Consider the following 14,394-nt stretch of genomic DNA (forward strand, 5'->3'; position numbering starts at 1 on the left):
CTCCTCCCTCTACCAACCACCACCCATGCAACCCCCTCTGCCTCTGCCTTCTTTATCTACCTACTTTTACCTTTGTTTTCTCCTCCTCCTCCCTCTCCCTCTACCAACCACCACCCCTGCAACCCCCTCTGCCTCTGCCTTCTTTATCTACCTACTTTTACCTTTGTTTTCTCCTCCTCCTCCCTCTCCCTTTACCTACCACCACCCCTGCAACCCCCTCTGCCTCTCCCTACTTTATCTACCTACTTTTACCTTTGTTTTCTCCTCCTCCTCCCTCTCCCTTTACCTACCACCACCCCTGCAACCCCCTCTGCCTCTCCCTACTTTATCTACCTACTTTTACCTTTGTTTTCTTACCCTCCTCCTCACTCTCCTTTAACCTATCACCCCCCCCCCCTGTAACTCCCTCTCCCTACCTTACCTACCTACCTACCTTTTTCTTTAATTCCTTACCCATTCTCACTCTCCCTTAACTTAACCTAACAACCCCCTACAACTCCCTCTGCCCTTGCCTACCTTTCCTTCTTACCTTTTCCTTTGTTTCCTTTATCCCTTCTCCCTCTAACTTAACTTACCCTATAAACCCCCCTTGCTACTCCCTCTGCTTCTCCCTACATTAACTACCTACCTACCTTTTCCTTTGTGTTTCCTTACCCCACGATTTACCCTGCCCAGTGCTCAACCACTCTGTTACCTTCAATCTACCTTTTTTCCTTGATCTTCCCTTTCCCTCCCTTCCACACCCTCCTTTTCTTAACCCCTCTCTCCCTTTCGTTTCCTCCTCTATTTTACTCTGAAAGTCGCTCCCCCCTCCCCCACCTTTCACTTTTTATTGCCTACTATTCCCTGCCTTACTTATCTACTGTTTTCTTTTTCTCTCTTTGCCCTCTTAGTCTCTCTTCCTAGACAATCATCCCTTAAGCTTCTGTGACCCTTCTTCCCTCCCTCTCTACTCGCCTAACTTCACGAAACTCTCTACCCAGTCTACTTTTTCTACTCAGCATTTTCTTTCTTTCCTAATTTCCCTTCAGTCCTTTATGCGTTCATCCCATACACCACCGCAGTCTCCCTTCTTCTCCAGTTCACCCCTATCATCCCTGCCACCCCCTGCCACTCTCCCTGCCTGACCTATCTCTCCCTCTCAAAAACCCTGCCCACCTCTCCTTTTATTTACAACCTGCCCTGTCAAACGCACGCTCACAGCCCTGACGTTCTCCTTTTTCAAACGCCCCCCGAACCCTTACCCCCAATCGCCCCCTACGGTAACTTTTCCGAAATTTCTTACCCACCCCCCTTCCCTTACACCCCCTACACATCACCTCCCCTTACACCCCACTCCCCACTGACCCAGATCTTTCTCTTCCCTCGCCTTACCTCTCCCCTCCCTCGCTTCCCCCCTTCCCCCCATCAAAGCTTCTCCCCTTTCCTCCCCATCCCTTCCTCCCCACCGTCATCCGCAACAAATTTCTGGCACCCAATATCAATCCCTCCCCCTAAAGAGCAACCCCCCAGCAATCATGTCCCCTCCCCCGCATCCCCAAGTTCTCCCCACTCATAATATGTCCTGCTGTGCCACCCCCAACCCCCTCACCCTTTCATTTCTTCCTTCTTCCTCCTCTTCTTCCTCTCTCTCCCCCCTTCCTTCCAACAAAGAGGAGGGGTATAGCGTGCAGGTTGCCGTAGTGGTGTCGTGGAAGTAATGTTGTATTTACTGCTTGGAAGGATAGACGAGGAAATGGAGAAGGAGGAAGAGAAGCAGAAGGAGGAACGCAAAGTAAGAAGTAATGGGAAAGGAAAGAAGGGAAGGATAAATTGCCGAGTGACGGGGAATTAAAGAGGGGGCGATGATTTAGTGCGATATAATTATGACTAAACACCGACATCAGGTCAGATAGGAGTAAGAAAGGAGGGGACGAGGAAAATAAACGTATGAGGCTATAGAGGAAGGTAAGGAGACGAGGAGAGAAGGAGAACAGAAAAAGGAGGAAAGCCAAGTAAGAAGGATATGGGAAAGGAAAGATGGAAGAATATAGTGAGCGAATAAATGAAGGGAAAGAGAGAATGAGAAGGATAAAGAAAAGGAAAGAAGAAAGGGAGATAAGGGGGATGAAAGGAGTGAGAAAAAGAGGAAAAGAGAGGAAGGAAAGAAGAAAGAAAAACGGAGAAATGGAGGGATGAAAGGAGCAAGGAAATGACAGGAGAGAAGGAAGGAATAAAGGGAGAAAGAGAGGGAGGGAAGGATTAAGAAAAGGAGGGAGAGGGAGAGGAAAGAGAGAAGGGAAGGGAAGGGAAAGGAAAGGAAAGGAAAGGGGAGAGAAGGGGAGGGAATGAAGGGAAGAGAAGGCAAGGGAAGGGAAGGGAAGGCAAGGGAAGATCAAGGAAAAAAAAAGTAGGTTGGGGGTAACTGACCTTAAAAAGAATCGAGGCGTGCACTACCTGGCCACGTTTCATTGACCCTTCAAGGTGAGGTCCACATGTGTGTATACCGACACGCACACGCACACACACACACACACACACACACACACACACACACACACACACACACACACACACACATACGTAATTCTGACTGCTCCATGCATGTTAGGAGACGATCATCGACAAAAATAGGCACACGTTCTAGCTCATGGAGGGGCTCACACACAAACGCACACAAACACACGAGCCCAGGCACGCTCACTTAGAGAACCACGCAGACGAACACGTTTTAAGTAAGTAGCACATCAACACACTTCCTTCGTGAATGTTACTGACTCGCATGCAGTTTCTTCTTACTGTTGCAACACACCACCACCACCATCTGTTCCCCCGACTCTCCCCCCTCCCCCACACCCACCCACACCTGTGCATCCGTAACGCATCCAACCCCGATATCTCCCGCCATCTACCCAGTTGTCGCCATTTCCCATTCGTCTCTCCCCTCTTGCCTCCCCCCCTTACCCCCCTCCTCCCTACCTCAGGGCACACCCAAACAGGCCTGAAAAACAAATACCGAAGTTGTACTCTTAATGAATGTTCGAATTGATTAACCTGTTAATTTACTTTGCATTGAAGGCTTTCAGGTAGAGAGAAAAATATGGATGCAAAAACAATGCAGGTTAATGAGATGCCACCGATGCCATCACTTTTGAATTTCGCCGAGTTTGGTAATTACAAATTGTATTCTAATATAATAATCTGTTCCCACAATTTAACAATAAGGTTACGTTTGTGTATACATGAGAGAGAGGGAGAGGGCTTGGGACGAGTGCGGGTGTTTCCGGTGATTATTGCTTCGCCTGAGCTGACTACGTCTGTTTTTAAACAGATCAGCCTCGACTAACGCTTTGTATAATAACCAGGAACTATACATGATATTATGTCTTCGTTTCTAACCTTACTATCGTCACGGAAACAAGCACAAAAGGCGCTCGATTTGTGAACTTCCGTGCATAGCATCAAGGAATCATGGCAATTATTTGGTGCCCGCGGGGCACAGGGTAGGGTATGAACCGGTGGCGTTTGTCAGAAAACCCTTAAGTGGGTTGTCGGCTGCTGAGACAAGACGGTGGCCAGGAAAAAATAGTGACGCTAAAGACGAGGAACAACTGGCCGGCGAGAATGTCGAGCATCAATCACAACAAACAACGCAATAAAGATAAAAAAAGAACAAACGAGTAACATCAAGGAACAAATACCCAATAAAATCCATAAAAAAAATTACCAGAACCAAACCTCTCGTCCCAAAATGAGCAACAACCTTTCTTTACTTCCCGTCATTTCCTACTTCATCGAACAGTATCGGAAGTCTAGCACGCATGCACATACCGACACCTTCCCGGCCAGCCAATAACTGCCCGATACAGCGTGGCGGCCTCTGATTATGCTTATTAGGGACGGGAAATAAGGGCAAGATAGAAGAACCAAGACAATGTAGCGTTTGGTCAGGAAAAGGAGCAGGGGGTAGGTTTTTCTTTCATGTTGTTGTTTTTCTTTATTTAATGCCTCTGAGCTGTTTCTTGTCGTTAAAAAATAATATCCTGAGACTCGAACCCGGCGTTGATCCTGCGTTATCCCTTCGAAGTCTTTGATTTTAGTAATTTCGAGACATGGAAGGAATGGAATAATAACGAGCTGCATCATTGACCGTTGTGTGGAGACTGCTACGTCGTGTCTGGGTCCTGTCATTACCACTGCCCCAATCTTTTGCATGAATCTACTTCACCAGAGTTCGAGGGTCAGACGAATATGACAAAAAAAGTGAAGGAAATGAATAGAAAACAATGACAAAAAAAGTAGAGGAAGGGATAGAAACAGAATATGACAAAAAAGTAGAAAAAGGGAATGGAAAGAAACAGGATATGCCATAAAAAGTAAAGGAAGGGAATGGATAAAAATAAGATATGATACAAAAAATATCGAGGAAAGGAATGAAAAGAATTACAATATGACCAAGAAAAAGTAGAGGAAGGGAATGAAGAGAAAATACGACGTGACAAAAAAAAGTACAGGAAGAGAATGAAGAGAAAACAATATAACAAAAAAAAGTGAAGGAATGGAATGAATATGAATAGAATATGACAAAAAAGTTGAAGTAAGGGAATGAAGAGAAATACAATGACAAAAGAGTAGAGGAAGGGAATAGATAGAAGTACAATATAACAAAAAAGTGAAGGAAGGGAATGGATAGAAGTACAATATAACAAAAAAGTGAAGGAAGGGAATAGATAGAAGTACAATATGACAAAAAAGTGAAGGAAGGGAATAGATAGAAGTACAATATAACAAAAAAGTGAAGGAAGGGAATAGATAGAAGTACAATATGACAAAAAAGTGAAGGAAGGGAATGGATAGAAGTACAATATAATAAAAAAGTGAAGGAAGGGAATGGATAGAAATACAATATAACAAAAAAGTGAAGGAAGGGAATGGATAGAAGTACAATATGACAAAAAAGTGAAGGAAGGGAATAGATAGAAGCACAATATGACAAAAAAGTGAAGGAAGGGAATGGATAGAAATACAATGTGACAAAAAAAGTGAAGGAAGGGAATAGATAGAAGCACAATATGACTAAAAAGTGAAGGAAGGGAATGGATAGAAATACAATGTGACAAAAAAAAGTGAAGAAAGGAAAACATGCTACCCTGCGATAAGATTATTATTACTACATCTGTTATACCAATATATCAACAAAACAGTATAAGGGACGAGAAGACTTTGCCCTCATAAAATATAATTACGGTTAATATAGCGAAATAGATCACCAGTTGAATGGGGGCAAGAGGGGCTCAGATGCAAGGAAAATATTATGGTTGACATGAAGTAAATAAATTATGGTTGACGTGAACAGCCTCGTAGATCACAAGAAAAAAGGGGTCAAAGAAGAAGGTTGGTTGAGGGTGGTGAGTCCTGAAAATATACTTACTTTATACTATCAAGATCATCCAAGGAATTAGCTACGCCCCCCCACCGGGCCTAAACACGAAGCCCTGACATACACCACTCACACGAAAAGGGAAAAAATAAGAAAAAATAAGAAAGATACAAGAAGTGGAAAAAACTACACGTCTCCCAGCCCGTACACTAAGCTCTGACTACACAATTCACACCCACACATACTCGTCCATTGGCAGAGAAAGGAAACAAGCTACACCTCCCTAGTACCTGCACTCCAAGCATTGACTTACACCACCCACATCCCACACAAACGTCGACGGGCTGAAGGAAACAAGTTACCCTCACCCCCATACCAACACCTATACACCAATTTCAAGCAAAGGTGACACCAGAGAGACGGTACCTTGCAACCACATTCATTTCTGCCATTCGTTCTACCTGTTTATCGATACACCTGTTCCCTAGTCCCGCGGTGTAGTTTATCATCCTGTTTACGTAGATGATGAAAAGTTAGTGTTTGTTCTGGACCCACATATCAGTCAGCATTAGTCGATTCGTGTCTGTCTGTCTGTCCGCCTGCCAACTGTCTACCTGCGTGTCTGTCACTTTACCTGTTTCTCTGTATTAATATCTACTCGTATTGCCAAAAAGCGACGTTCTGTACCAATGATTTAATACATAATTATATCCATTCATATCATCAGTAACAATGCCTGCGTTTAATGCATCATATCACCCAATTAAGGCAGATTATCCTCCTCTTATTACCAACCTTTTAAATAGTTAACTAAAGTGTGTGTGTGTGTGTGTGTGTGTGTGTGTGTGTGTGTGTGTGTGTGTGTGTGTGTGTGTGTGTGTGTGTGTGTGTGTGTGTGTGTGTGTGTGTGTGTGTGTGTGTGTGTGTGTGTGTGTGTGTGTGTGTGTGTGTGTGTGTGTGTGTGTGTGTGTGTGTGTGTGTGTGTACGCAAAAAAAAAATGACGTACCCTAATACACACGACCTAAATACCGAGTTAGAGGGGCCAGGAAAATGTTTACGGCTACTGGAGGTCGATTCTTCCCTCCCTCATTTCCTTTCTCATTCTCTCTTTCCTCCCTTCCTACTTACTCTCCTCCTTCCCTCCCTCCCTCCCTTCCTCCTTGCCGTCTCCTCTCCACCTTCCTCCGTCCCGGTTTTTCCCCTCCCTCTTTCTCTTTTTCCACTCTTCTTAATTGGCATCTGCCCCTCCCTTCCTCCATCCTTCCTTCCTCTCTTCCTCCTTACTTTCTCCTCCTCCACTCTTCCTCCGTCCTGATTCTTCTTCCTAATTATCTCACTCATTCTCTCTTTTCTCTCTTCCTCCTTCCTATCCCCTCCTTCCCTTTACTCTTCCTCACTTCCTTTCTCCCAACCATCTCCTCCTCCACCCTTCCTCACTCCCTTCATCACCCCCTTCCCCCTTTCTCCTCTTCCTCAATCCCCCCCTCCACCCCCCTTTCCTCCCTTCGTCCCTCCTCCGTCGCCGCCCACCTGACAACAGTCCAACACGTTACCTCACTCACCTGCCAATCATGATAAGGCGAACCAGGTGAGTCTGCGAGAGGCGGCGAGGGAGAGCGACTCGAGGGGGAAGGAGAGAAGGGAGGTAAGAGGAAGAAATTATGATAGGAAGGGAAGGGAAGGAAAGGGAAGGTTGCTTGTATTGCGAGTGGGTGAGTGGAGGTAAGGGTGGAAGGAAGGGTGGGAGTAAGGGGTGAGGTAAGAGATGCAAGAGGGATTGAGATAATGGGTTGAGATAATGGATGGAGGTAAAGGGTTGGAGGTAAAGGAGAGTGGTGGTAAGCGGTTGGAGGTAAAGAGGTGGAGGTAACAACAACAACAACAAGGGGTAAATCAGGGGTAGAGGTAAGGAGGCAGAGTAGAGGTAGGGGTGGAGGTAAGGGGTAGAGATAAGAGAGAGGTATTTTTTTTATTTTTTTTTTTACGTTGATTGCCTATTGCGCCGGTATGCTGACAGGAGTGGATGGGAAGTAATACCTTAAGTGCTTGTGTTAATATTAATATCTCGATCGGTGTTGATATTTAGGAATAGATATCGTTCATAGGAAGTTATTAGCATTATTTTTATCATCGCCCTCATTATTATTATTATTGTTGTTGTTGCTGTGGTTGTTGATGTATTTTTGTTCCGTTTTTTTTTCTTCTTCCTCTTGGCAGCCTCATCTGTTACTGTTATTGTTGTTGTCAAACCGCCGCCCCACGCCCCACGCCCTCCGCCCCCCGCCGCACCCACCCTTCATGACATCGGCGAAGTCTGGCCCAGCGCCCAACCCGCACACCCTTTGCAGGACAAGGTCACGCCCGCGCTCCTTCCTCCCAGCGCGGCGAGGAGCAGCTCTTCAACCCTCCCCCTGGTGCCTTCCTGTACCCTCACGTCTGAGCCTTAAAGAGCGCTGACGTCTATAAATTTTATCGATGTAATAATTTAGAAGCTTCAATCATAGCATGCGACAGCCCTTAGATATCTGAGTGACACTTTTTTTTCTTACCTTCCTATAATTATCTTTATCTCAATCACTGCCTCTTCTCTTTTCATGCTCAAGTGGCCATTGCGACTATCAACCATCAGTCTTTTAATATTTTCCTTTATTTTACGTACTCATACTCAATTCTTCAGGCCCTCTCAAACTTAATGCTACTAATCTACCTTCACTCTCACTTACCTGCTGCCCACTTGAATTATACGCTCACGGACAACAACAAACAACCTCTATTTTTTGTCCCGCTTGGGCCCTCACTCTCTCACCTGTTGATTACGCTATAGGCACTCCTCTACCTTTACACCCACCAGCCTACTTCCCTCTAGACTCACACTTTCATGGACACAGCAACAAACACCTATTTCTTGTTCTGCCTCCGTCCTCACCCTTACCTCATGCTTATGCTTAGGTTCATGACGACTGCGAGGGGTCACTCATCTCTGAAGGGACAGGTGAGGGCAATAAGTCACAGCACGCGGCGGCAGGTGAGTTAGTGAAGCGTGAGTCACTCTATAAATGCAGATGTGCCAGATTACCCAAATGCTTCCAGATTTAACGTTAAGAACACAAACACACTCTCTCTCCTCCTCCTCTTTTTCTTCTCTCTCTCTCTCTCTCTCTCTCTCTCTCTCTCTCTCTCTCTCTCTCTCTCTCTCTCTCTCTCTCTCTCTCTCTCTCTCTCTCGGTAAGGCCACTTGTTCACGTCGCACTGTTCAGGGATTCACCGGTACACTGTTTAAGGTCAGGGCGACAGACACTTGGTACATATTTACGCTCCCGACCCTCGCAGCCTCACTTCCTCCCTTTTCTCCCCCTCGCCGCCAGCAACACACACACACTCGCGCGCCGGAAGCTCAAACACCCCCGAACACAAACACTGGCCACCTGTTTTTGCTCACCACACATCCTGGTGCACCTGCTCCCCTGTTCCCCGTCTACACACACATACGCACATACACTCACACGCGTACACGCACCCCCCACCTCACACACAGGGCCGTAATGAGGTATATATCGGCCCCCTGCACCACCATCATCGCCACCGTGTCCTTTATTCAAGCGGAACTCTTCGTCCATCGCCATCAAAACACTCCTCAAATGACGCCACCCAGACAGACAGACAGGCAGAGGGCAACGCTCACCGCCGTCCAGTTACTTATATTCGAGATGGACTGTCCGGCTATCTATGGCGCCCGTGTGTATGTGTGTGTGTCGGCGGCCTAGCTGGGGGACACACTAGTATATACACGGCAAAAACCCTCACGCGTACACACACACGTTTTTCCGTCTGTGTGTTGGTACTGGGGCGCCGGGGCGAGGGTGCTGCAAACCGGGCACTCGCTGACGTCTCACTGGTGTTGGTCGCGTCATGGACACCTACAGAGGTCTTCGGTCTGTTGGGGCCCTGGTGGTGGCGCATGTTGCCTCCCCCTGCCACCCTCCCACCTGGCCACCCTCCCTCCCCTCCCTCTTTCCCGTCCCTATTCCCTCCCTCCCCTCTGTCAGTGTCTCCATCTACCTCCCCACCCCACCTGAGCATCTGACTGACACTCCAACTTGCTCTGTACCGCTCTATCATATCTGTTCCTCCTCCTCCGCCCGCCTCTGTTCTCTCCGTCCCTCTCTCTCCCTCTCTCACTTAGTTTCACGTCGCCTGAGAATCTGCTTTTCCCTCCTGTCTTTTGCATGGTGTCTTGAGTCGTGCTTCTCAACTTTTTTTTCAGCTTACCCAGAAATATTTGTCTTATCATCTACTATTCCATTCTATTCATATAAACTTTCCTCATCAAAATTCTTTCACATATTGGGCTGTTACTTTTCTTTTTATGTTCTTCCGTTTGCTCTTTCCTTATTAAAAAAAATCACATAAATGGCTTTTATTTCTACTTCAGTTCTTTTGTTTTTATTTCGTTACCATTTACATGCCTCCATTTTCTCTCTTTCCTTATCAATATTCTTTCACGTACCCGGTTGTTATTTTTGTTTCCGTTCTTTTATTTGCTCTCTTTCCTTATCAGAATTCTTTTGCATATATGACTTATTTCTCCTTCCGTTCTTTCGTTTCTATTTCCTTTCCATTTACATTCTTCCATCTGTTCTCTTTCTTCGTTAATATTCTTCGTCATACATGGCTGTTATTTCTTAGTCCCGTTCTTTCGCCTGCTCTCTTTCCTAAAGGCAATTCTCCTTCATGCTTCTTCCCGGGTGCGTCTCCTCCTTCCCTATGCCATGCCGCACTCCACTATGATCACACATTCGCTCCTTCGTCCTCTCCGTGTCTCGCCTTCCTACGCTTCTCCCAAGACGTCCAATGTCAGCGAATTTTCTTGGAATAGCTCTTCTTTATTGCGCTCTTCCTCCTCTCCCCTGACTCACTTATGACTTCCTTTTTTTCCTTCCATTTCCTTCTCTCAGCCTCTTCTCCCCCACCAGTGTCTCGAAAGCTTCCTGTGATATTTATCCTCGGAGGCTCAAGGTTGGATCAAGTGGAGCTCCGGGTGGGCAACATGAGCCAAGCAAGAAAGGCGCCACTATAAAAAAAAAAAACACTTAAGACTTAGAGATGACCACCAGACCCATTCAAGAAAATATACCGGCGCCATAGGCCAAACTTTAAAAAAAATCTAACTTATGACTTCGTTTCTCTCTCACCTTACACTCCGCCATGATGAGCGAATGTAATGACTGGAAGACAAAATGATGGAATATTTTTGCAGGAGTGCGGCAAACAAACACATAAAGCGGCTGCAGTGACCTGGTGGGACAAGTATCAGTTTCTTATGGTCTGGTGTTGGTATGGTGTCACAGCGGCCAATTTGCATAATATTTTTAGGCTCTCCAGAAGCATATATCGTCTCTCTCCTTATCCTTGTGTCTTTCTTTTCTCCTCATTATCATCCACTTGTATTCGTCTCCCTCTTTCTTACTTTGGCTGCAATCATGTTCCTGCACTTTCTGATATTACCCTCCTCCTCCTGCTTTCACTATCACTACCTCTCCTTCACCTACTACTGCAATCACTACAACGTCGTTCACCGCCATTCTATCTCACTCACTAGCCAAAGAAATAAGTTAGCAGCATCAGACAACACAATCGTCATTAAGTATTTACAAGAACAAAAACCTTATTAACTATCATTTTCCTGAGCTTTACTTAGTCCATGGGTATTACAGGGTGTACAAAAAAAAAAAAAATAGACCCACCGAAGCATGTCTGTTTTATTTTGGGGATGGCATACCTTTAAGAGCTTGTCTGATTAAGAGAAATAACTCGTCTCTCTCTCTCTCTCTCTCTCTCTCTCTCTCTCTCTCTCTCTCTCTCTCTCTCTCTCTCTCTCTCTCTCTCTCTCTCTCTCTCTCTCTCTCTCTCTCTCTCTCTCTCTCTCTCTCTCTCTCTCTCTCTCTCTCTCTCTCTCTCTCTCTTTCTATATATCTATCAGTCTATGTCATGTTTTCCATTTCTTTCTCCTTCATTTTTCTTTGTTTTTATTTTTCCTTTATGTGAGCTCATCCTGTTCTTTCTTTCTATATTTTCTCTTTTTCGTTATTTTTATTTCTTATTTTTTCCTCTCAATCTATTTGTCTATCTAACTATCTCTGTGCGTGTGTATCTATATCTGTCATCTTTTCATTTGCTTTCTATTTTTCTTTTTCCTTTCTTTTGTCAATTCCTTCCTTCTCTCTCTCTCTCTCTCTCTCTCTCTCTCTCACACACACACACACACACACACACACACACAACACCAACGTCGTGTCGCTATAGGAGGATTACGTAAGTGCTCCTCCCCTCTCCCCCTGCATCTCCCCCTCCCTTGCCAAGCCTCGCCCCTCATTCAGATCCTCTTAAATAGCCCTCTAAGCCACTTCTTTTGCATTCCTTAAGACTCGTGTAACTCGTACGTGTCTTCTCTTTACCGCATTCCTTCTCAAACTATTTCTCTTCTTCCTGCCCCTCCTTTCCCTCTCCCTCTCCCTCTCTCCCTCCCTCCCCAACGCCATCTTTAGCTCACTCACCGCACTAACTCTTTTCCGCCGTGTAAGACGCACCCCCTTACTAATTTCCCGATTTCTCACTTTTCTTCTCCACTAGACGATAATTTACTTGCTTTCCTCCCCCTCGTGAACTCCGATATTAGTCTCTGGTAACCGGCGTGACACATGGACGGCGGTGAAGACGAGGGAACATGTTTTAGGGAATTCTTGCACACTCGTAAATATTTTGTGGTAGTTGATGGCATGAAGAGTATACTGTTCCAATAAATTCTGGCATACTATCTCTAACGTGAAAACTTGAACCGATTATAAGGTAGAGTAAACATCTGAATGGGAAATTGAAGGTAGGTATATGGATGCGGTAAGTTAAGGTAGAGAGGCTGAATTCTTGCATGCTCGTAAACTTTCACACGTAGTCGATAACGTGAAAAAAAATTAGCCGTTCTATACTAAAGGTAATGTCTGAAAGGAGAAAAAAAAAACATGTCAAGAGTTTACTCAATGCATAAGTAGATGAGTATGAGGGAGTTTTTGCATATCCTTAAATATTTAGACGAAGTCGATGAAGCTAAAAGTAAAAACATTCTGAACCATAAAGAAGAAAGAGAGGAGAAGAAAACACATTACGAGTTAAATTAATGCAAACAAGAGAGAGTCAACAGAATGAGTTTTTGCATACTTTTAAAACTTTGATGCGCAGTCGATGATGTGAAAACTAAAACAACTCTGAACAATAAAAGCAGAAGGAGAGAAGAAAACACGATGATTCATAAACAAGAGAGTCGATAGAATGAATTTTTGTATAATCTTGAAACTTTGATGAACAGTCGATGATGTGAAAACTAAAACCATTTTGAACAATAAAAGCAGGAGAGAAGAAAACACAATGATTCATAAACAAGAGAGTAGATAGAATTAATTTTTGTATAGTCTTAAAACTTTGATGAACAGTGGATGATGTGAAAACTAAAACCATTCAGTATCATAGTTAAAATTGGAACGGAGAAGAAAACCTCATGAAGTAAAAGTTAAGTCAGATTACAAAATAAGAGAGACATGGTTTATAGTCAATTCTTGCACTCTCGTAAATATTCACACACACTCGATGACGTAAACACTGAAACTACCACGTGATATACTTAACAGCTGAATAAAGAAGAAAACAAGAAAGCACGGTATAGGTCATTAAAATACCGAAACGTTAAATTGGAAACATGTGGCTTTCTCACCGACTTTACATCTTTACTAAACCGTTCATTTACCAGCCAGTAGATAAGAGAGGAAAACACGCATAGGTAGGTACTTCATATGCTCCTTAGGAAATATATGATAGGGAAATATGCATAGCTAGGTACCTCAAATACTCTTTAAACCAAAATAGCTGAGAGGATTATACGCATAGGTGGGTATTTCATATGCTCTTTACCGCAAAATATATGCCGGGCGCGGGGCCACAGAAGTTACGACACCGATAAAATGTTTCTAAAATAATCCACGTCTGACAGAGAACCATACATCTCGTGGGTACTCCGGGCGCTGCAAGGAGGTCTTAAAGGCGGTGCGTCGGGCCATAAGTCTCGGCTAAGTGGAGATCAAGGCCGTCGATTGCAGTTACTGAATGGTTATAAAAATGATGCGACAAGGAAAGATGTGGCATGAAGGTAGTTTATTTATGATACGATTACTTGAGGATATGATCAGAGTGCAGAAAGTTGGTGAATGGTTAGTGAATGGTTGTGGAAATGGTGCGACACGGAGAGATGTGGCACGAAGATAGTCTATTTATGATACGGTTGCTTGAAGATATGATTGAGTACAGAAAGTTGGTGAATGGTTAGTGAATGATTATGGAAATGGTACGATGCGGCGAGATGTTGCGTGAAGGTATGGTACTTAAGATACGGTTACCTGAGGATATGATTAGAGTATGCGAAGTAGATGTTACCGATTGTCAGATGCAAGAACCCGAGAAGAGGAAAGTAAAGGAACGGAAAATGAAAGTAGATGATAATGATAATGGTGGTGAGTGTTGGTGATGTTAGTGATGCTAGTGATGATGATAGAGATGTTTGTGGTGACAATGGTAATGTAAGTGATGATATTGATGGTGGTGGTGATTGTGACTATGTTGATGATATTAATGATGTTGGTGATAATAACGGTGATGTTTGTAATGATGATAGTGATGTTTGTGGTGATAATACTGGTGTTAGTGATGATAATGATTACATATGGATATACAGTTGATTTCACTTTGTACCTCTTTAACAATCTCAAACAATTAATTATATATATGCCGTAATTAGTGATACTCTAGTAAAAAAAAAGAGAACTAAATAAATCACCGGAAAAATTAAAATAAAACGCTTACGGTATGGCGAAGGAAAACTAAAGTAAAAAAAAAAAAACATACCACGCCGTAATTAGTGATCCGCTAATGAGAGAGAGAAAAAAAAGGAAGCCAAATATATACACACGAGGAAAATATATGACGAGAGAAA

The 14,394-nt window shown here is 44.1% G+C and overlaps 1 protein-coding gene across 3 annotated transcripts in view; it reads right to left on the reverse strand.

Annotated features, from left to right (window-relative positions):
* LOC126996581 (uncharacterized) overlaps positions 1 to 14,394 on the reverse strand; it is a 76,453-nt gene that overhangs the window by 22,979 nt on the left and 39,080 nt on the right. Inside the window, exon 1 of one of the 3 annotated variants that reach the window (XM_050857179.1) lies at positions 8,293 to 8,472. The exons of the other annotated variants lie outside the window; for them this stretch is intronic. Within the exon in view, the coding sequence (XP_050713136.1) occupies positions 8,293 to 8,315 (23 nt within the window). The 5' untranslated portion in view covers positions 8,316 to 8,472. Of the gene's footprint in view, positions 1 to 8,292; positions 8,473 to 14,394 lie in introns of those variants that run through there. 3 annotated transcript variants of the gene reach the window in all.

Source organism: Eriocheir sinensis, chromosome 10 (genome assembly GCF_024679095.1).
Source record: "Eriocheir sinensis breed Jianghai 21 chromosome 10, ASM2467909v1, whole genome shotgun sequence".
Classification (NCBI taxonomy): domain Eukaryota; kingdom Metazoa; phylum Arthropoda; class Malacostraca; order Decapoda; family Varunidae; genus Eriocheir; species Eriocheir sinensis.